The 24,228-nt window shown below is 39.3% G+C and overlaps 1 protein-coding gene across 2 annotated transcripts in view; it reads left to right on the top strand.

Annotated features, from left to right (window-relative positions):
* Positions 1-18,209, top strand: part of TUT7 (terminal uridylyl transferase 7) — a 45,290-nt gene extending 27,081 nt beyond the window's left edge. For both annotated transcript variants that reach the window (XM_048849792.2, XM_048849793.2), the window contains exons 16-29: positions 648-748; positions 1,432-1,489; positions 2,111-2,214; positions 5,112-5,201; positions 5,279-5,392; positions 5,519-5,596; positions 7,209-7,386; positions 8,139-8,186; positions 8,276-8,367; positions 9,299-9,414; positions 10,762-11,057; positions 15,121-15,197; positions 15,534-15,597; positions 17,202-18,209. In XM_048849792.2, coding sequence (XP_048705749.2) covers positions 648-748; positions 1,432-1,489; positions 2,111-2,214; positions 5,112-5,201; positions 5,279-5,392; positions 5,519-5,596; positions 7,209-7,386; positions 8,139-8,186; positions 8,276-8,367; positions 9,299-9,414; positions 10,762-11,057; positions 15,121-15,197; positions 15,534-15,597; positions 17,202-17,269 — 1,484 coding nt within the window. In that variant the 3' untranslated portion in view covers positions 17,270-18,209. The remainder of the gene's footprint in view (positions 1-647; positions 749-1,431; positions 1,490-2,110; positions 2,215-5,111; positions 5,202-5,278; positions 5,393-5,518; positions 5,597-7,208; positions 7,387-8,138; positions 8,187-8,275; positions 8,368-9,298; positions 9,415-10,761; positions 11,058-15,120; positions 15,198-15,533; positions 15,598-17,201) is intronic.
* The last annotated feature ends 6,019 nt before the right edge of the window (positions 18,210-24,228 follow it).

The raw sequence follows: 24,228 nt of genomic DNA, 5'->3' as shown, positions 1-24,228 counted from the left end.
GCATATATCATAGAATATCAGGATTGGAAGGGACCTCAGGAGGTCATCTAGTCCAACCCCCTGCTCAAAGCAGGACCAATCCCCAATTTTTGCCCCAGATCCCTAAATGGCCCCCTCCAGGATTGAACTCACAACCCTGGGTTTAGCAGGCCAATGCTCAAACCACTGAGCTATCCCTCCACTCACCCTCCCTCCATATATATATGTCTTCTTACTATACGTTCCATTCTATGCATCCGATGAAGTGGGCTGTAGCCCACGAAAGCTTATTGCAGGGATACTGTCATCTTGTAAATCACATTGAAATATGAAAATTGTGTGCGTACTCTGGCTATAAAGAACACCTGTTCGCGAATCCTTTTTTTCTTAATGCCAAAAATGATGAAAATTTTGCTGTACGCTTTAGTCATTGTTTTGACACACATGCCTTTTAATTTATTACTCTAAAAGGTACTGAATTAGACCAGTAACTGTACAGTGTTATCGTCCATAGACAATGAAGAAATATGCCCTATATTTAATAACTATTCCTTGTAAAGTCCATTATTACCGAAAAATGGTGTTCAACATTGGCCAAATCAGACCCTAGCTATTAAAACTGAACTGATGGTGTATCAGATGTGGTTATAGTGTTGTGTCCTTTACAGGAACCAGGTTGAACTTGTTTGGCTCATCAAAAAATGGCTTTGGCTTCAAACAAAGTGACCTTGATATCTGTATGACAATTGATGGACTGGAAACTTCTGAGGTAGACTTAGAGCTCTTTTGTATAACTTGTACTGGTATTTTATAGATAGAGCTATTGTTGCTGTGACCACTGTCTCGTGACATCCTTTTGCAAAAAGGACTTGCGCAGTCGCTGAAAAAGGAAATAGAACTTCTACCAAAAAACGTAAATTGGCTAGTGTCTTGCTGCTGTGTCAGCTAATCCGGTTTAAGATTTTCTTCCTTTACCGTTGAGCTTATTCGTAGATTCTTCAGTGAAATGTTAATATTGTTTGACAGGGAAATGTATGAGGCACATTGATTCAGCATCACAGTGTTGATGCATGGTAAGGTAGAAAACGAAGATGGGGTGAGAAAGAAGCAAGTCTTTTTTTCTTTTTGGTTATATAAATTAGCAAATGCTTTAAATGCATGTTTATGCATGCATGAACTCTTTTAAGAACATTAGGGTATCCTTTAGTGTTGACTTGAAAATACGCTACATTTTGAAACTGTCTGGTATGAATGCCGCTGAGTGTACAATTTAGGTGTCTTTTTAATGATATGGCTTTAAGCCTAATGACGGGCAATGAATGGCACATGAACTGAAATGGCTTGGCTAGGACATGGTCTAATAGTAATGCTTACATATAGCTTTTCTAGAATTTTGCGATGGGCACAAAACATTATCAGTGCACTGAAATCTTTTTTCCTCTCCTTTTTCAGGGACTTGATTGCATAAGAATAATTGAAGAATTAGCCAGAGTGCTTAAGAAACATTCAGGTACCTTCCTAGAGAATAAGAGTGGATAGTTCTGTGTACATGAATTTGTATACTATTTATGGAGTCAGAAGGTTCAGGGGTATAAGTACACAGATATCATTAAGATAACTAATGCACTGAAGAGTTCAGTGTTAGCAGGATTGGGGACTTAGATTGTGAACATTTGTAGACCTTCACTGCATGACCAGGCCCATTTGAAGGGTTCTAAGGTTTATAGAACCAGGCCTAAATTAGACTCTGATACTGTGTTAATAACATACGTGAAAACAAGTCCTAAGTTACAAGTTTGACCCTTCGGACAGTGGTTATAGGTTTGTATTTACATATCCATTTTTTTGTTTGTTCACAAGTAACATTAATAATAATATTAATAATGCTGAAGATGGCACACACTAGACATTACAGTTTAGCGTCACAGTATATTCCTGTAAAAATCACATGTAAATGCCTTTTTATGAGGATTTCATTCACTCTGTACCAGATAAGTATTTATGCTATTTTGCTATTTAAACAACAATTTAGTTTTCAGCTAATGTTAAATGAAAACTAATGCCAGAAACGCTATGAATAATGAATATTCATTGTATTAAAGTGAAAGCCAAACTTAATATTCCTTCCTAGGTCTAAGAAATGTCTTGCCAATAACAACTGCTAAAGTGCCAATTGTCAAGTTCTTCCATGTGAGAAGCAGTCTTGAAGTAGATATCAGTTTATATAATACACTGGTAAGATCACGATTATAAATCACCTATTCCAGTTAGATTTTGAGGTTCTAATGCTCCATTCGACTCTTTCTGGGTGAAGTGAAAGGAGGCAGAGCAGCTGTTTTCTGCTAAAATTGTACGCTAGTAGTAAATTTAGTTAGCTTAATAATAGCAAACACCAGTGTTTTGGGGTGCATTGATCCTTTTGTAGGACTTGGAGGGAACGGCGTAACATCCTGGGCAGCGAGAAGACCATCGCTGCATGTGTTAAGTGTGGGGACTGTCACGGTATCAGGGCTGTCTCATCTCGAACAAAATAAGTCGCTTTCCATTGCACGCTATGCTCTGGAGAATTAGGCTGGTGAAAGGTGGAAAACATTAGCTGGAAACAATCTTCCTTTTACCAGATTCAAATCTGGCCACACAAGCCTTTTTAACTTGGAGGGTTTTAACCGTAGATTATCTGGATTATGAAAAGCCCCAGGTGCTACAGTTAGCAGGACTTTGAGAATGGTCCCAAACCCGGCTCGCCTTGTTACATTCTCCATGGAAGCAAAATTTATGTCCCAAGTACGTGGCCAAATGTTTTAAAAAACCTATTTAATCAGTGACTCTAGACTTCAAAAGCAAATTCATTGAGACAGTAAGTCTCTGTATCAGCTGAGGGAGATTATTTTAAATGCTAGGTGTGGTGAAAGCCTGTTCGTCAGGTTACGCGTCTGTATGTGTCAGTTGGTAGTGCCTGCATTTCTGGGATGAACTGCATTTGTGGGTTTAGGAACTGCCCCAGAATTTATGCTCTGCCACATGCCTTAGAAATACAGTAGTAGCTTGATGCTTCACTCTTCTGAGGTATTACCTTTTGGATGCTTCTGCATATTGTTTGTGAGCAGATGAAAGTTAAGAATCTTGATAAGCTCCTCCCACCAGAGCAGGTGGTAACCGCGCTCTCCTGATGAACGCTTCCTGTCTGAATAAAACAGGTTTTAATGTGCAGAACTCGGTAAGTGGTTTTGCTGAGCTCCAAACAACTGCAGCGTGTGCCTTTTAATTCAGTGCACTTAACAGTTTAAGTTGTAAATAGGTGAAAGTGTATGTGCTCACACATTTGTACACGCACAGACACATGTATATTCATACATATTAGGGCTGTCAAGCGATTAAAACGGTTAATTGTGCTGTTAAACAATCATAGAATACCATTTATGTAAATATTTTTGGATGTTTTCTACATTTTCAAATATATTTCAGTTACAACACAGAATACAAAGTGTACACTGCTCACTTTATTTCTTTTTGATTACAAATATTTGCACTGTAAAAAACAAAAGAAATAGTATTTTTCAATTCACCTAACACAAGTACTGTAGTCCAATCTCTTTATCATGAAAGTTGAACTTAGGAATATAGAATTATATACAAGAAAATAACTGCATTCAAAAATAAAACAATGTAAAACTTTAGAGCCTACAAGTCCACTCAGTCCTACTTTAGCCAATCGCTCAGACAAACAAGTTTGGCTACAATTTGCAGGAGATAATGGTGCCTGCTTCTTGTTTACAACGTCACCTGAAAGTGAGAACAGATGTTCGCATGGCACGGTTGTAGCCGGCGTGTCAAGATATTTACGTGCCAGGTGCGCTAAAGATTCATGCTCGTGCTTCAGCCACCATTCCTGAGGACATGCGTCCATGCTGATGATGGGTTCTGCTCGATAACAATCCAAGGCAGAGCGGATAGACGCATGTTCATTTTCATCATCCGAGTCAGATGCCGCCAGCGGAAGGTTGATTTTCTTTTTTGGTGGTTCAGGTTCTGTAGTTTCTGCATCTGAGGGTTGCTCTCTTAGGTCTTCTGAAAGCATACTCCATGCATCGTCCCTCTCAGATTTTGGACAGCAGTTCAGATTCTTAAACCAGGGGTCTAGTGCTGTCGCTATTTTTAGAAATCCCACATTGGTACTTTCTTTGCCTTTTGGCAAATCTGCTGTGAAAGTGTTCTTAAAACGAACATGTCCTGGGTCATCAACCAAGACTGCTCTAACATGAAATATATGTCAGAATGCAGGTAAAACAGAACAGGAGACATACAATTCTCCCTCCAGGGAGTTCACTTACAAATTTAATTACTGTATTATTTTTTTAACGAGCGTCATTAGCATAGAAACAGGTCCTCTGAAATGGTGGCCAAAGCATGAAGGGGCATATGAATGTTTAGCATATCTGACACATAAATACCTTGCAACACCAGCTATAAAAGTGCCATGTGAATGCCTGTTCTCACTTTCAAGTGACATTGCAAATAAGAAGCAGGCAGAGTATATCCCGTAAGTGTAAACAAACTTGTTTGTCTTAGCGACTGACTGCACAAGAAGTAGGACTGAGTGGACTTGTAGGCTCTAAAGATTTACCTTGTTTTGTTGTTGAGTGCAGTTATGTAACACACAAATGTACATTTGTATTTTTTTCATGATAAGGAGATTGATTGCACTAGGGTATTTGTATGAGGTGAATTGAAAAATACTGGTTCTTTGGTTTCTCATATTTACAATGCAAATTCAATCAAAACTAATGATCTAAAGTGAGCACAGTACATTTTGTATTCTGTGTTGGAATAGAAATCAATATATCTGAAAATATTTAATACACTTCAATTGGTATTCTATTGTTTAACAGTGCGATTAATCGCGATTCATTTTTTTTTTTTTTAGTTAATCGTGTGAGTTAACTGCGATTAATCGACAGCCCTCATACAGATGCAAGCTTTTCAAGTGCAAGTGGTTGTGAATCATTGTAGGTCTGTGCTCCTCTCAAGGAAATAGGTTGTTTTCAAAGCCTCCCTGATCAGAGGCGTTAGCTAACTACCACTTTTTCCACCTCACGCCGTTTCCCATACTTGACTTCCTTATTTATTTACAGGCCCTGCATAACACAAGACTCTTGTCCTCTTATGCAGCCATTGATTCCAGAGTAAAATATCTGTGTTACACAATGAAAGTCTTTACAAAGGTGAGTAACACTTCAGGCACTCTGAAAGTGATAACAGCCACAGTAAAAAGTTTTATAATTTGCTTTTCTCTTTCCAGATGTGTGACATTGGAGATGCATCTCGAGGTAGCCTGTCCTCCTATGCGTATACTCTTATGGTGCTTTATTTTCTTCAGCAGCGAAATCCACCAGTCATTCCTGCTCTCCAAGAGGTACCGTATGTCAAGAAATAAATTGGTCCCAGTTAGATATTTTTTGGTGCACTCTTGACCAAAATAGGGATCAAAATCATCAAGTCTGAACAGCCATGCTCTAACTAGTTAACTTTCTGTTCTTAGATCTACAAGGAGCCAAAGAAGCCTGAAATTTTAGTTGATGGTTGGAATGTTTATTTCTTTGACAAAATAGATGAGTTGGTGAGTCTTCTATTCACTTTTCTCATACAGCATTATCGTGCAATAACTCTGTAAAGTGAAACTAACCTCTGGTAAGGCATGTATTTGAAAAATGCAGGAGATGAATGTAAAAGGTAGTTACTAACAACGACCTTTGCTAATCTGTTTTACATACGGGCTGAAAATGAGAGCTTCTCATTTAGTTATATAAAATGTCAGCTATTATTGGACCTAGCTGTGTCAGCCTTTACAATTGGAATTGTGAAGCGATACTTCAGCACCTTGCTTTAGTAATCTAAATGTGTTTAGAACTATGCTGAAAATGTGCTTAAAAGAATCTGCTAAATATTTTTCCGCTGTTAAGTGGAGCCAGATACTGTTATAACAGCACATGCCTTAGGACATGATACTTTGTTCGGAGGAGAAAAGAGTAATGTTACTCAAGACAGAGAGCCAAGCATGAAACTTGAAAGCAGAGTATCTTCTTTGTAAAAGGGCATGCCAGGAAACTTTTGTATAGAACTCAAGAGTAGCAGCCGTGTTAGTCTGTATTCGCAAAAAGAAAAGGAGTACTTGTGGCACCTTAGAGACTAACAAATGTATTTGAGCATAAGCTTTCGTGAGCTACAGCTCACTTCATCGGATGCATTCAGTGGAAAATACAGTGGGGCGATTTATATACCTAGAGAACATGAAACAATGGGTGTTACCATACACACTGTAACGAGATTGATGGTAGCACCCATTGTTTCATGTTCTCTAGGTATATAAATCGCCCCACTGTATTTTCCACTGAATGCATCCGATGAAGTGAGCTGTAGCTCACGAAAGCTTATGCTCAGATATGTTTGTTAGTCTCTAAGGTGCCACAGGTACTCCTTTTCTTTTTGTATAGAACTGTACATATTCATATTTATTGGCTTAGCCTAATAAAATACAATCGACCTTCCAAAATATAAATCTCTGAGTTTATTTAAAACACTCAAAGCTGAGATTTCCAAGGCGGTATAGGGGATAAAGCCATTCACTTAAAACTATTTGGCATATAATGGAAATGTGTGGAAATCCCAATTTTGTGCTGTCAAGCTACCATAACACGGTTGGTTGTCTACAGTACAAGAGACCAGTGCACCTGTGAATAAATATTTTTGCAAAACCTGAATGCTTTGCATTCAACAGTAATCCTATCAGGTTTGTTAAAGAATAACCACCGACGTGCCATACTGCTGCTTTCTTCCCTACCTGATGATAAGTGACATAACCCTTCAATGGAATAACTTTGTGTTGAAGGGGCACCCAGCCGAACAGTAAACTAACAGTAAACTAACAATACGCATATCAATTTTGCATGCTATCAAAAATAAACAGCAAGTTGTTTAAAAAGAAGCAACACATTGCTTGCTACTCTTCACACTAAAAATACCCACCGACCATTTAAACAGCAAAATTTGAGTATTAACCTTCAAACTATATAAAAGGATGGAAAGTGATTTAGAGTAACTCTAAACCACACTTGTGTATAACCAATTACAATTATGTGTAATCTAACACTCTGAAATGATGACTGTGCATTTGCTTAATCTGTCTGAATCGCTGAATCTCAGAAGAAGAAATCTTTCTCTCTAACTTCCAGCCAGCCTGTTGGCCAGACTATGGTTCAAACACTGAATCTGTTGGGGAGCTATGGCTGGGACTGCTCCGCTTCTACACGGAAGAATTTGATTTCAAAGAACATGTTATCTGCATCAGAAGAAAAAATCTGCTTACAACTTTCAAGAAGCAGTGGACCTCCAAATATATTGTTATTGAAGGTATTGTAGGAATTAATACAGAACTCATTGATGGATGGAATTGCTTTAAAACCCATTTGAATAAATCTGCTCTTGTCGCATGTTGTTTTTCACTTTTTCATCCTGCTGGATTAGGATATTTCCTCCGGCTAAGTACATTGAGTGAAATCCTGGCTCTCAGAAGTTAGGGACAACCCCCCCCCCCCCCCCATTGACTTCAGTCGGGTTGGAATTTAGCCCTTATTTTTCAACTGAAATAAAGTTGAAAAGCGAATTTTACATTTTATTTTGTTTGTTTGAGGGCTGACGATCAGAATGGTTAAGGAAACTGGAATTCAGTCCATAGTCTGTCTGTCTCACTGTGTAATCTTTTCCCTGATCCTTCAGACTCAGAGATTCTTCAGACTCAGAGATGAATGTAAAAGCTAGTTACTAACAATGACATTTGCTAGTATGTTTTGCAGACAAGCTGAAAATGATTGTTTTTCTAGCTCATCTAACTTTGATAGAAAGGTTGCGTGGGTGGGAGGGGTTTCCTCTCACCTTCAAAAATTGCTCTTTTTCAACATTTTGGTCAATTTGGTTCATAGCTGGACTGCTGAGATTCTGTCTTCTGAATATATCCTCTTTCAGGATATGGAGAAATCAATTTCAGTGTATTGATTCTGCATCAGTAATAGCAACATGAGCTTGTTTGTGTTCATATTAATCAGTTTGGTTCATAGTTCGCTTTCATATGGACTTTAGTAATACCTACAGATTTCTTCACACAGATCCCTTTGATTTGAACCACAATCTTGGAGCTGGCTTATCAAGAAAAAGTAAGTTACCCGGTCCACAAGCATTCCACAAATCCGCTGAGGGTCTTGATTTATTTAGACAATTGATTTTTTTTTCTTTTATTTCCTAGTGACAAATTTTATCATGAAGGCTTTTATCAATGGCAGAAGGGTATTTGGTACCCCAATAAAAGGATTTCCTAAAGAATATCCCTCAAAAATGGTAAGTGTCTTTAGAATATAGCGATACACACCCACTCTACATTGGTATCTAAATCTCTTACCTACTGTGAAGTTTCACACATGACTCAGATGAAAACAGTTGCACTCTATTAAGAACTACTTGGTAATTTATGCATGGGAAATGAGGAGTTTCCTTTCAAATTTCAGTGGTAACTTCCATCGTGGTGGTTCTTTCGGCTTCTGCCTCTAAGTTGTTGATGGGTTGTTTTGGTTTTTTTAACACTTATATTGTGGCAACACCTGTTAACATTAACCAGGTTGGGGCTCCATTGTACAAGCGTAGAGTAAATCGTCGTCTACCCCAAACAGCTTAGTCTAAAATGTGTTGTGTTAAACAGGCTGTCCTAGAGCAAAGCAGCAGTGTGTCAGAGAGCGAGTTAGGAGAAGCCCTCACCTGTCACCATGTTATACAGCTCTGAATTGCAGTCCCATTACAGAGAGTGGAACATGGCTGTAACTTTGTTCTCATTCAGACTATAATGTTCATGGCCACGAAGGAGGTCAAGAAGGCTAAACTGGGTTCTTTATAGAGCTGTGGTCAGTTAATGGCCTTCCTGATTCTACAGTAGGCACCCCAATGGAGTGATACAAAGCACACCTACCTACACTCTTTTGGGGAGCTGCTTGTGCTAATACGGCCTCACGCTTAGGCTATGTTTACACTAGTACCGCTACAGCTGCGCCACTGAAAGGTCTCCCGTGTAGCTGCTCTTTGCCGGCAGGAGACAGCTCTTCTGCCGGCAAAATAAATCCACCCCGAATGAGCAGCGGTAGCTTTCTCAGTGGTTTTTTTTCACTCCCTTGACCAACAAAAAGGCCATGTCTACACTAGCACTTGACATAGCTGGCTTAGGTTTCCAAATCTTGGGAAAAAAAAAATAGATGCACAACACTACATTCTTTCCTTTTAGGAATACTTCTTTGACCCAGAAGTCCTGACAGAAGGAGAACTGGCCCCAAATGACAGATGCTGCAGAATTTGTGGTAAAATTGGACACTTCATGAAAGACTGTCCCTTGAGGAGAAAGTACGTATATTTTTAAGGGTTGTGTGGTTTTGGTAGTACAAGGGGTTTGTATAAATTTCTGAAATGTTGGATTCAAGAGATACTGAAAATTGACCAAGTGGAGAGTCCAGTGTTTAAGGGGCTTGGATTACTGATAGAAATGTAAAAGTAACAGAAATTAGAGTTCATCCTTGTAGTTAGAAAATTTGAGCAGAACCGCTTAAATGTCTGAGGAGAAAATAGTCCAGTGTTGATCAGATAATGTTCTTCACCAACTGACTCCAAGAACATGGGCTTTTGCAGTAAGGGATTGCCTCCTGAAGGGAAAATGTGACTCAATCGTATTCCTAGCCATGCTACAGACATGAAACAAACCTATTTTGGGGGGAACCAGTTGGCCTGAAGACCTTCAACAAGCTTTAAAAAAGCAGCAACAAAACACTTTCTTGGCAGCTAGCAAATCAGGAACGCAAGCAGAAACTGTCTGACGTATCCTTTTCTGTATGATGTTGTTGTTTTATATTTGATTAGTGAATTGTGAAATGGATATTGCTTAGACATGTAGGTTAAGAATCCATGCACCCTGGCCTAAGCAAATGTAGCATAGCCGAAGTCCCAAATAAAGAATATCGGGTATATTTTCAAAAGCCTCTAAGTGGCTCTGAAACACAAGCATTTTTGAAACTACCCGACCATTGGTTCCAGTTTTAATTATATTAAATTTCTTTTTAGCATTTTGCTTAGAGCCTTTCTCTTAAGTGGATGGACTGCAGCAGCCATGGTTGATTGTATGGTGGAGGGGGTTTTTGAGCTTTACGTCATAAATTTTTTCCCTTAGATGCGTCTCTGTGTATATACAGTATGTAATATGAAACCACCATGTTTAAAAGTTAGCATTTCTTATTTGTATAACAGTGCTGTCGGTCCAGATTTGAAAAAACTTAAACCACTCTAATTGTGGACTGAGTACTTTATATTTAGGGTTTTGTAACCGGGAAGAAGTTTGTACAGCTCGATGAGAAATCCATGAAAATTCCTCCTAGAGTTAGACACTTTGGTTGTAAAGATGTCTTGCTTTTTCGCCATAGTTGATTGTATGGTGCTTCTTTACTACATATTGCTCTTATTTTCCATTAGAGTTCAGCAGAAAGTTTTTCCTCAACTACATAAATGAATATTACTAAATTTATTTAATATTTTATGTTGGTTCTCCCACCACGTAGACTTCTAGGAAAAAGACAGATACGTTTATTCATCTTTGTTGCGTGTCACATAAATCCTCTTTAAGAATATACTATTTAACACAAAGTTTCTTTTCTTCATCTGACAGAGCCTATTTGCTTTTATGTCACTGTTTTGCTTCTGCAGGTTGAGACGACGACATGATCATGAAGATATTAAAAACCAAAGGTACATCGAGAACAACGAGAAAAGAAGCAAAGAGGAAAAAGATACCTCAATGAAGGAAGGAACGATATTATGTACACCTCAGAAAAACAAACTAGGGAGAGCAACACTGGACACAGGAAGAGAGAAGTCTTCCAGGCAGTCAGCAGAGAAGTGGAAGCGGCAGGAGGACAGGGACTTAAGAGAGAAACGTTGTTTTAACTGTGGGAGAGAAGGCCACATTAAAAAAGAGTGCCCACAGTATAAAGGAGCTGCAGGTATGAAACCCCGATACATTCTAAGACATCTTAAACAGACCCTATCATTTTGGAGTATTTAACGAGATTGACTAAATGGGTCTGGATTAATATCTCATCAAATATACTGACATAGTACTGAACCTTCCTTTTTCAAGGGGACAAGATGCAATTGTCTAATTTCCCTTCTTAGTCCTCCGCCTGCCTTAAAGCGCACCCCGTTTAGAAAAATGAGACATGATTTCCACTAGAGCCAGAAAAGAGGCTGTATGGCCCAGATCCTCAAAGGTCTTTAGGCTCCTAAATTAGATTGAAATCAATGGAAGATAGGTGCTTATCTACCTTTGAGGATCTGGGCCATGCAGTGTGGAGAAGAGTTAGTTTTCCTATTTCCAGAGGCTGTTTCCACTTCTCTCAGAATCCCTGTTAGCTCCATTTTCTAACTTTAGATTCCATTTCAGTGCATTGTACTTCCACGAAGGCTGGCCCCAGAGCTATTCTCATCTTAAACTACTGCATTCTGAATAAGCTTAAGTATTTGACAAGTTCCCCCATAAATGGTTTTAAACCATTCCCAATAAGCACCAAATGGTTACTACTCAACAGGATATGGAAATGAAGCTTTTCAAGTGAGCAGCCAGGCAGAGGGGATCCATTTCCTGCAGCAGCCTTTGTCATTATCTTGTGGGGGGAATGCTACTTTGCTCACATTCAAATTTGCTCACTAATTCAGGGAGGACTTTCAGACTGACATGGAACACCTAGGATGAGGCCAGGTCCTCCTTGAAAGAGGAGACAGTTGCCAAAGTGTCTTGGTATGCTGGGTTGGTCCCTTCTCTAATTTCCTCATCATCCTGCTGAGATACAGTATCCTAGATTCATAAGGGACCTCGAGAGATCATATACTCCAGTCCCCGGCACTCATGGCAGGACTAAGTATTAACTAGACCATCCCTGACAGGTGTATGTCTAACCTGCTCTTAAAAATCTCCAATGATGGAGATTCCACAATTTCCCTAGGTAATTTATTCCGGTGCTTAACTACCCTGAATGTTATGAAGTTTTTTCCTAATGTCCAACCTAAACTGCCCTTGTTGCAATTGAAGCCCATTGCTTCTTGTCCATCCTCAGAGGTTAAGGAGAATACATTTTCTCCCTCCTGCCTGTAACAACCTTTTATGTATTTGAAAACTATTATGTCCATCCCTTCCCCCCCTCTATACCCCCCACCCAAACACACACACACACACCAGTCTTCTCTTCTATAGACTAAACAAACCCAATTGTTTCAATCTTCCCTCTTGGGCATATTTTCTAGACCTCTGATCATTTTTGTTGCTCTTCTCTGGACTTTCTCCAACTTGTCCACATCTTTCCTGAAATGTGGTGCCCAGAACTGGACCCAATACTCCAGTTGAGGCCTAGTCAGTGTGGAGTAGAGTGGAAGAATTACTTTTTGTGTCTTGCTTACAACATCCCAGATTTGCTTTTTTTGCAACAGTGTTACACCGTTGATTCATATTTAGTTTGTGATCCACTATGATCCCCCAGGTCTCTTTCTGCAGTACTCCTTTGTAGACAGTCATTTCCCATTTTGTATGTATGCAACTGATTGTTCCTTTTGAAGTGGAGTACTTTGCATTTGTCCTTATTGAATTTCATTCTATTTACTTCAGACCATTTCTCCTGTTTGTCCAGATCCATTTTTAATTTTAATCCTATCCTCCAAAGAACTTGCAACCCCTTCCAGCTTGGTATAGTCTGCAAACTTTATAAGTGTACTCTAATGCCATTATCTAAATCATTGATGAAGGTATTGAATAGAACTGATCCCTGTAGGCCCCTACTTGATATGCCCTTCCAGCTTATTGTGAACCATGATAACTACTCTCTGGGAGCAGTTTTCCAACCAGCTAGGCACCCACTTTATAGTAGCTCCATCTAGGTTGTGTTTCTATAGTTTTATGAGACAGTCATGCAAGGCGATATCAAAAGCCTTATTAAAGTCAACATATGCCACATCTGTCGCTTGCCCCACATCCACAAGGCTTGTTACCCTGTCAAATACAGTTATTAGGTTGGTTTGATACGATTTGTTCTTGAAAAAGCCATGCTGCCTGTTACTTATCACCTTATTATCTTCTAGGTGTTTGTAAATTGATTGCTTAATTATTTGCTCCATTATCTTTCCAGGTACCAAAGTTAAGCTGACTGGTCTGTAATTCTCTGGGTTGTCTTTATATGGGCACTATATTTGCCCTTTTCCAGTCCTCTGGGCTCTCTCCTGTCTTCCATGACTTTTCAAAGATAATTAATGGCTCAGATGTCAGCTCCTTGAGTATTTTAGGATGTATTTCCTCAGGCCCTGGTGACTTGAAGTCATCTAACTTGTCTAATAGCAGAGGGGTAGCCATGTTAGTCTGTATCCACAAAAACTAGGAGTCTGGTGGCATCTTAAAGACTAACAGATTTATTTGGGAATAAGCTTTCGAAAGCTAATGCCCAAATAAATCTGTTAGTCTTTAAGGTGCCACCAGAGTCTTTGTCGTAACTTGTCTAAGTAATTTTTAACTTGTTCTTTCCCTATTTTAGCCTCTGATCCTACCTCATTTTCACTGGCATTCAGTATGTTAGATGTTCAGTCACCACCAACCTTCTTTGTGAAAACCTGAAACGAAGTCATATAGCACTTATGCCATTTCCACATTTTCTGTTAGTGTTGTTCCCCCCTCGTTGAGTAACAGACCTACCCTGTCCTTGGTCTTCCTCTTGCTTCTGACGTATTTGTAGAATGTTTTTTTGATACCGTTTACATCTCTAGTAGCTTAATCTCATTTTGCGGCTTGGCCTTTCTAATTTTGTCTCTACATACATGTGTTATTTGTTTATATTCATCCTTTATTTGACCTAGTTTCCACTTTTTGTAGGACTCGTTTAAAGTAGAGCCCTTTCCTAAGAAAAGGTGAGGGGGTGCCCCCTTTGTTAATCACTAGCCTCTGAAGGAATAGAGAATTGCAGCATCTCCCGAGGTGGTAAGGTGCCCTCCTTGGAACCTTTACATAAGCCCCCAGAGCATTTAAAGCCACTGAAAAAAGTTCCTCTTCTTCCTGGCCATTTAAAGCGGCATTTGTCATATCAATCTTCTCCATGAAGAGAGTCTCAAATCAGAAGTTTCATATCTGTGCTGCACCCTGTTTCTGACCCTGAGTCACTTGTCTAGTTTTCCACCTCACTGTGCATCAGATATAAACGTCTTGTACTTACCGTCAAGGCTTTGTGTCTCTGAACTGTCTCCTTTCACATTTCCCTTTACCCCTCATTCTGCCAATGCCTGCTTCATTCTGCCAGTGCCACCTTTATCTCTCACGTTTCTCCATGTCTCTTTTAAATCCTATGCCTACCCCTGGAATTCACTTCCCAAACCTAACTGGTCAGATTTCTTCATACCTCATTCACATTTCTCTTAAAAATTTATTTCTGTCTCGTCTCTGAAGTGTGACGTAGGGAGAGTGAAGACTAAAATATATTTTACTGCATTCAAGATGTCTGTGTATTCATTGCTGTGGGAGCAGCTTCAGCTGTTTTTCAGTCCAAGTGACCCGCTGTATATTGACCTTTGTCACTTCTAGCATATAAGTGTGGTGATGAAGTTGTCGAATATATATGAAAACTACATTAATCACAGAGATGGCCGTTGCCTGTCATTACATGTGTGTGTTGGAGAGGGTGGTCCTGTTGATAAATCTTTTGTACTCTGGAAATTGTTTTCTGTGTGGCCCCAAAAGTGTTCTCTATGATCCAGTGGTAAGGGGGCAAAGTTCAATTCCCTGGTCTCCCTTCATCTTACTGTGTGACCTTGGGCAAGTCATTTCTCTCTCTGTGCCTAAGTTCTGTCAAATGGGGATAATAGTTCTTCCCTACTTCTTAAGGGTGTTGAGGTTGAATACACTAAAGATTGTGAGGTGATGGGGGGTGAGGCATGCATACAAGTGCCTTTATATAGATAATGATAAGTTGGAGTTTCTAATTGGAAGGTAATATTTTTACCTTGTCAGTAAATTTTCACTTTATTTTTATTTCTCAGGTGGATCAAAGTCAGAAGGTTCATGTGGATCCCCTTCTTCACCCAGTGCTGTTAAACATGCTGGTAGAGTAAATCAGGTAAACACTACATAATTTTCTGAATCACATTCTTCTTTAGTATACTTAATACCATTTACAGTAGTAAGCTCCAGTTTTCAACTACAGTACACTTTTGTAGGTACAACGCTGTTTATCTGTAATCCAATGAACTGTTCCCTGCCTAATAGCTGAATTTTATATGTTCGCTTATTTCTATGTAGAATGACCAGATGTCCCATTTTTGTAGGGACAATCCCGTTTTTTGGGACTTTTTCTTATATAGGCGCCTATTCTTCCCCCCCACCTTCCCCCCCGGCCCGTTTTTTTCACAGTTGCTATCCGGTCACCCTATCTTTGTCTCTGTCTCTCTTTTAGGGAATACTTTTACATGAGGAGAAGAGGAAACAAAAAGGAAAAGTATTCCTGAGTCCTCAAACAGGTTTGTACATTAGATTCCACTGAACAGCAACATTTTGCTGGGGACCAATCCTGTCCCATTGACCTTTTAATGTTAGTGGGATTTGGATATTTGCAGCAGCATGCCGCTTATCAAGAACATTTTTTCACAGTTGCCGCCAGAAAAGGAGGCACTGGGACATGCTGAGCGCACCCATCACAGGCAGGTTTGCAAGCCTGCCTTTTACACAGGGACTGCACAGGAGATAAAGGGCTGTGAGCTGAGCGGGAGCAGGGCAGTAGCTGGAAGGCAGCTGGATGCCAGAGCTGCATGGTAGCTCTCTTAAGATTGCAGCCAGGGAAGGGAGCAGTTGGATGTCCTGATCCCTGGAGAGCACAGCGCAGCCCCCTTGTCCTGCCTGCAGGGAGGCCGCAGCCAGGGAATGTACTTACCAGCACTTCCTTCCTTGCAAAGCCACCTTCCACTTATTGGCAACTGCTGGATAATGGCAACGTTTCCCTGTTGACCAAGGGGTCGCTAATAAGCGGAATCTACTGTAACTTGAATTTCTTAATTGAAATTACAGTACCTAAAAGCATATTCTGGGAATTGAGCATCTCCCCCAGTCCTCACTGACGGGTGCTCTGCTTTCTGTGTTGATACTGAAGGCAGTTTAGACTTGTTGCTAGCACCCTGTGGGATAAGCCCAGCCTCTTGTCTACCAGAAGTTTTTTTTCCCTCTGGCAGCAGAACCAGTGAGGCAGTTCAGCTCTGCCCTACATGTTAGTTTTATTTCTTTATTTACCATCAATAGTTACTTGGCTTTGTTTTTTATGGGGGAGGTGAGGGGTGACAGCAGAGTACGCTATTTTTGTTTGTATCAATTTCTTTTCCTTCTGTCCTCCTGTTTCTGCCTACTTGAGTCTTTATGTATCTTGGAGTGTTCCTTTCAAGGACCATATGTGAGACCTCCTTCAAATAACCCTCTAGAAATCCACAGGATCAATTAATTTCTTTGGGGCCAGGGCATTAAAGCAGGTTCTTTGTATCAACCAACTATCAATCAGAGTAGGAGATAGCAGTCAGATCATGCCAAAGGATAGTTAAGCTCAAGCGAGAGCTTTAAAAACAATGAAAACCACTGCCTAATTAAAAGGTCCCTTAGTAGGGGAGCTATAGTTGCACCAGATCCCCACTCTGAATTCAGTGTTAAAAGCAGAATAGAACGGTCACCCCCTTACACACCTGTTTCACTTGTTTAAAAACTATTTTAATCTGGTATTGTGGCCAAGTTTTAAGAAATAACTAGTGATTAAACATTTGCTTTTTGCATGCCCAAAGCTTGATACCTTATAGCAGTCTGATTTTTGTTGGATAGGGACTCAAAGCTCTTTCAGCAGAGGAATAGGTGTTCCCTGACCCTCTGAAAGTCAGAGGTTGAGGTGTCAATCTTCAGTTTACCACGGTTGAATGTAATCTGGCTCAGACAAAGTGTGTCCAGTTTGTTCTTTTCCCCCTATGGAACATGCAATGTGGAGCATGCTTAAGATTTTGGAAACATGGTTTGTTTTTGTTTTCAGATCATTGTTTTTCTATTTGGTTACAACTTCAATAATGTGACACTTTCTTTTTTGGTTTCTGTTTAGGCAGCCTTGCCAATAAATACATGGCTCAGGGAAAAGCCTCACAGAAGAGGACCCACCAAGAATCATGAGGGGCCTGAAGAACTCTGAAATTGCAATACAGGCCATCCAATCACTTCAAAAATTAGGTTCATTTTGGCTAAAGCTTCTGGGCTCACAAGACAGCAGCACAAAACAATCTTCAATTTGAGTTTAAAGAAAACATGGTATTTTATTTTAATTAGATTGCTAAAAGTCCGAGGCAATGGATTTTAATGCAGTGCTCCTACTATGGACTCCTGCTCTTAATAGATTATTTGAACATTTTAATAGAAAGCCATGATGTTCATATTTGTTTTAGGTAAAACGTGTAGATAAGAGCAGGTGCTCATTTTCGAGATTTTAACATTCAAAGTGCACCAAAATTGCGTGCAAGCCAAATGTTTTATTTTTCTTCAAAAATTGACTTTTTTGAAGGAGGAAGTGCTATTTATTAATGTTGATTGTTTACTGAATCCGTGTGTAAAGTGTTTAAAATGTTTGTGGACTACTACTGATGTATTTGCAAACATTTTATCTGCAGAGAATTGAAAACAAACATTAGTAAACTTTTTTGTCAAACTGTTGTGGACACACTGCCACTGAGTTGGTTTTTTCCCTTTGTGATTTTATGAGTTAATATGCTGCTGTGCTTGTGTACAGAAAGACTGAGAAGCAGGTTAGTCCTGTTTGATGCTGCTAAGAATCTTTTCCAGGGCCTATAAAATGTAACAGACAATTGCTAAAAGGCAGAAAAAAAGTGATAATCAGCGATGGGGGTTAAATGCTTTTCACTTTTCCTAAAAAGTGAAGAGGATCCAACTGCCAGTCAATGATTTAATTAGTGTTGTCATCTTAAAATTTACTTAAAGTCCTTTTGGAGCTGGTACTATACCTTCATACCCCGTTCTTGGGGGGGGGCAGGAATCAATACATGGTAAAAATGAAACCACTGTTATTTATGACTTTAAAATAAAAACTTAAAACTTGAAATTTCTACACTTCTCCTTATCTTGTACTTACAATTCCAAGTATTCTTGATACAAATGTAAAATAATATTATCTTAACTACTTATTTAAAGGTGTTATGTTTTAAGACTAATAGTTCCTTTCACCAAATGTCTACATCTTTATTAAAGAGGTAGGCTGGGATTTTCAAAGGGGCCAAGGGAGCTAGGTCCCTAACTTCCATTGAGTTAATGTGTGTGTATATATCCTAAAATTCATCACTTCATAAATCTGTTCACTTACACATTGAGACATTTTAGTCAAAGACTAACAGAAAATGACCACATTCAGGTGATGGTACTTTATCATAAAACTGAAATTCAGTCTTTCCTTTGTGGGCTACTTCCAGTTTTTGTTGTACTGCTTATTTGCCTGGCAGCAAAATATAGAAGTTGCTGTGTTCTGTGTATACAATGGCTCAATCAACCCTGTATTTAAAGTTTTCTTCTTTGATTGTGGATGGGAGTGAAAGATAAATGCTTTTATGGAGCTAAGTGGCCATAGAGAGACCCCACAGCCCTTCCATAGAAGATATTCATAAAAATCATTATTTGCTCCCTGTCCCCTCTCCCTCAGTACCTTTTGCCATGAAACATGCAAATATAAAGTCTTCCAGCCTTCAGCTAAAGTTACATTGAGCAAGGTTCTGTGGATGCCTTCAGCTTTCATTCTGAAGCTATCTTTCCTCCTTCCACTCTAGCCTGGGTTATTGTTGGGTGTTTCTCTAGGCAGCTATGAATGCAGGACTCTTCCCATAGCCTGGGAACCACAGTCCCAAACCTGAGGCTCATGTCAAAAGCTACAGGTACTTTGGAGTTGAAGTTCACTTCACAACTCAGGTATGTGATATGACAGGATTTTTTTGTGTACTGATCCTGCAAGCCTTCCATATGGGCTCAGTCAAGCTCCCACTGAATCAAGAGATCTAAGATACAGGCAACCATTTAACTCAACTACAGAGAAGATGACATTAAATAAAAACACACAAATCAACTGTGATTAGGATATTCAGTCAATATAAAACAAAGTGATAAACTACTCCATCCTTATATATCAGACAGGATGAATTCAGGTGAATAGAATGAGCAAGGAATGTAAAAATCAAAGTCCCCATAAACTCCAAAGGGATTTCTGTGTGCCCAGAAAATGCAGGGTTAGGTTCTAAATTAGCTTTCTCACAGAGGAAGGTGCAGAAAAATTCAGAGTAATACAAACAAAAACATACACTACATATCAATTGCAACAAATTTAGGATGACTTTTTAAAAAAATAACCTATTCCACATTCTCCTTTCAGATACATATAAAGGCAGCATATCTAATTCTTAGCACACAGGCTGAGGTAAAATGAGCACTTGATAAAGTGTTCTAGTCTCAGCCTCACTAGGGGGGATAATTGTTTCATAGGGTTGTGCTGTGAAGAATAGTTTGCTTGTCAGATACTTTGGAGAATGTAGCCCAATACATAAATGCTATTATACATATTTAAGTGACTGGTGAATTTCTTAACACTGTTAGCTATCTAAAGGTGGGTCAAAGAACCAAACTCCAACTTAGTAATTTGGCTGCAAGTGTGTGGCCAAAGGATCTGAGTCACACTAATGGCAGCACATGGTAAGAGATAAATAAGGTGGACTGTGTTGAAGAATACATTAGAAAGAAGAGAATTGGGCATCTGTCTTTTTGAATGCACAACTCAGCTGTAGGCAATAAACTCAATTACTGTGTGGATTTCCTCCTCCTTTTAGAATCTTGTCCCAAAACTTTAAAAGTCAGTATTGTGCTCCTAAGGCTGTGTTTGAATGAATCTGCAGAAGAACTGATTTGAACCTAAGGGCACTTCACAGCTGGTGGGATTTTTGTTCTCCAGAGTAGTTATTTTACTGAGGAATCACATGCTAGGAGCTTCATTTTTACAAAACTGGGATTATTATATAACCAAATCTCTACTGGATAGCACAGTCAGTAAAGCCTGAATTTTCCTGGGGGAGAGGAGGAGAAACCACAGTAAAAAGAAAATATTGCCATGCAAAACATTAAACAGATAGGTTTCAGAGTAGCAGCCATGTTAGTCTGTATTGGCAAAAAGAAAAGGAGTACTAGTGGCACCTTCGAGACTAACCAATTTATTTGAGCATGAGCTTTCGTGAGCTACAGCTCACTTCATCGGATGCATACTGTGGAAAATACAGAAGATGTTTTTATACACACAAACCACCCATTTTTTCATGGTTTGTGTGTATAAAAACATCTTCTGTATTTTCCACACTATGCATCCAATGAAGTGAGCTGTAGCTCATGCTCAAATAAATTGGTTAGTCTCGAAGGTGCCACTAGTACTCCTTTTCATTAAACAGATAATACATTTTCTCGTATGTACGCTATCTACCCACAGCAGTCAGAGTGATGTCAAGTTTAAAGGCAAGCTAAAAATTCAAAGAAAGTAACAGGGAAAATTAGCATCTCTGTTCAAGCATCAGTTTTAACAGGCACTTAATATAATGCCCATTTTAATGCAGGTCTCAAAATACTTTGTTACAACTTCCTATTTTCACATGCTAATGCTTTTCTGAATAATTACCGGAGGCTGAAATTTTTGTGGCTTTGTCTTTGCTTGAGTGAGTGTCTAATTTTATTTAAAATTTGGCTTTAGAATTTAGGTTAAAATGGCTATTTAGATGCCCACAATTATTTGTGGTAATATAACTGACCATTAAATACCACAGGTGGGGGTTGGCTGGAAGTATTGCCTGTGCATTCCCAGACTTTCTAATATTTAGGGTTTTGTTAGTAAATTTATGATTGGAAGGTTTCAAAATATTTGGGTGAATGTTTAGTGTTTATATGCTTCAATTTTCTATTTTTTTTTTTTTTTTTTTGTTCACAAGGAAACTTATATGTAAATTATAGTGGAGGATACCTTCAGTGATGATCCACTTCTCCAGTTGGATTTTAGCATAGATTACTTTTTTGTAAATAAGATTAGAATTACAAGTCCGTGAAATGATCTATAAAAACTCTGCTTTAAGACTGAGGGCCTGAGCCAACTTTCATTGGAGTCGGTGGGAGTTTGTCCATCGATGTGATGCCTGTTCCATTAGTAGCACCCTTGATTTGATTTTCTGTATGGAGACATCCAACTGAACATATTTCGAAGAGCATATTGCACTTTTAAATTGTAATATTCATAATGTGTTGCTGACACTGAAGAGAGGCTACGTGCTTGCTCTGTTAGCCAATTTGTACACACAATTCTGCTCTACGCACACAAACATGTACTTTTGTATACACAGTTAAGCCATTACTATTGGAAAATATGGCTCTGAGGCTAAATATTCTTAAGTATAAATCAAGATGGCAGCTGTTTAAACTCACCTGATACTGTTTTCTTTAGCTATAGAGAAAACAGCTTTGCCTTCTTATGTCTCCTTGGGATGTTTCATGCCTCTCTGATCATCTTTCACTGCACCACCCCCATGTCTTTGCTGAATATTTGACATGTTCTCTCAGCATATTAGGATTGGATATGAGGGAGGCAAAAGGAAGGCCTTTCCTTTAAAAAATAATTGTTACGTTTTCAATATAATACACTGTCAACATCCCCAGCACATAACTGAAAGGTTCAACTGAACACCAGAAAAAGTTATTGACTATTTTATTCTTACAAGAGAGGCAACACTTGTCCCAGTGGTCATTCATTACAGGTGACTATTTTATTGAGAAAAGCAAGTAAAGAAGATTAATATTGATTTATGCCCTGCAATCTAAAATATATTGCACCCCGTCTGTGTAAAAGTTTTTATTCACAAGAACTACATTAATTCATCAAGCATTTATGCTTGTTTTTAAGTTTAATTGTGAAACCATCACTCCTGAGCAGTTAAACTTTAAAAAAAAATTAGGACAAATGCCTCTGCATCAGAGAGTAAGTACAAATAAATCTAGACAGTTGGTGTTGCTTGGGCACACATTAGCTAGCAATAGGGAATATTAAGGAGAAAGATGACACAGCTGAGGAGGATCTTGCTGAAGTATGAAGCAACTAAAATAGGTCTCCATCTTTAAGTTGTTAAATCTTTGCTCCAAATATTCACACTCCCACACTGCAGCAATAGAGATTATGGCTGGTGTTGCTTTTCTTCCCATTAACCTTTATCCCAGAATCACAGGACTGCAATGGACCTTGAGAGGTCATCTAGTCCAGTCTCCTACATTCATGGCAGGAATAATCATCATTTAGGCCATTCCTGACAGGTGTTTGTCTAACCTGCTCTTAAAAATCTCCAATGATGGAGATTCCTCAACCTCCCTAGGCAATTTATTCCAGTGCTTAACGACCCTGACAGTTAGGAAATTTTTCCTGATGTCCAACCTAAACCGCCCTTGCTGCAATTTAAGCCCATTGCTTCTTGTCCTATCCTCAGGAGGTTAAGATGACCAATTTTTCTCCCTCCTCCTTGTAACAACCTTTTATGTACTTGAAAACTCTTATTTCCCCCCTCAGTCTTCTCTTCTCCAAACTAAACAAACCCGATTTTTTCAATTTTCTCTCATAGGTCATGTTTTCTAAACTTTTAATCATTATTGTTGCTCTTCTGTGGACTCTCCAATTTGTTCGCATCTTTCCTGAAATGTGGTGCCCAGAACTGGACACTATACTCCAGTTGTGGCCTCATCAGCACAGAGTAGAGTGGAAGAATTACTTCTCGTGTCTTGCTTACAACACTCCTGAAAGTACATCCCAGCATGACATTTGTGTTTTTATGCAACAGCGTTACACTGTTGACTCATATTTAGCTTGTGGTCCACTATGACCCCCAGATGCCTTTCCGCAGTACTCCTTCCTAGGCAGTCATTTCCCATTTTGTATGTGTGCAACTGATTGTTCCTTCCTAGATGGCATACTTCGCATCTGTCCTTATTTAATTTCATCCTATTTACTAGCATTTCAAGTTCTTCCTGCTTATTCTCCATACTTCTTGCACTAGCATACAGACATCTAAGATACTGATTAGATTCATTCCCCCCCCCCCGCCGGTTCTGCCTTCTCTCCTTTAACCCTGCTGTAACACCCCACACTCCCCCCAAATTCTGACCCTTTTCCCAGGTCTCCAAGGCTTTGACTTACCTGTGGGCTTTGCTCACCTGCCCCCTTCAAACCTAGTTTAAAGCTCTCCTCTCTAGGTTAGCCAGTCTGTATCCAAATATGCTGTGATAAATGAAGTGGGGATAGCTCCCTTTTATGGACACCAAGCCAGCCAGTTAACTGTAAAAATCCCTCTTGGTAGCTGTTCTCTGCTTGCTTTACCTGTAAAGGGTTAAAAAGCCTCCCTGGACAGGTTTAAAAAAAAAAAAAAAAAAGTGGGCACCTGACCAAAAGAGCCAATGGGAGGGCTAAAACTTTTTAAAATTTGGAAAAACCTTCCCTTTGTTGTCTGTTGTTCTCTTTGGGCTGCAGGGACACAGAGCAGCAATGCTATAAGCAGGAACGCTGTGTAAGGTTTGAACCAGGTATGAAAAATTATCTTCCATACCTAGAAGGAATCATTGGGACAGGGAATGTTTAGATAGATGCGATCAGGTTTATTTCGGCTTGTGGATCTCCTCTGTGCTAACCCCAGATGCTTTTGTTTGCTTGTAGCCTTTAAGCTGAACCCCCAAGAAAGCTCTTTTGGGTGCTTAATTTTTGGAATTGCTCCTTTAAAATCTAGCAAAAGTCTAAGTTCCAGATGTATTTTCTTCCTTTTTGTTTTTAATAAAATTTACCTTTTTAAAGAACAGAACTGGATTTTTGGTGGCCTAAGAGGTTTGTACATATGTTGTTTAATTAGCTGGGGGCAACAGCTAATTTCCTTTGTTTTCTTTCTTAGCTCTTCCCCAGAGGGGGCGTGAAAGGGCTTGAGGGTACCCGACAGGAATTCCCAAGTGCTCCTTCCTGGGTCCTAGGGTTTTTTTTGTATTTGGGTGGTGGCAACGTTTACCAAGCCAAGGTCAGAGAAAAGCTG

The sequence above is a fragment of the Caretta caretta genome, chromosome 5 (genome assembly GCF_965140235.1).
Source record: "Caretta caretta isolate rCarCar2 chromosome 5, rCarCar1.hap1, whole genome shotgun sequence".
NCBI classification, from domain to species: domain Eukaryota; kingdom Metazoa; phylum Chordata; order Testudines; family Cheloniidae; genus Caretta; species Caretta caretta.
The sequence above is the reverse complement of the archived record's forward strand: the minus strand, read 5'-3'. Positions and strand labels throughout refer to the sequence as shown.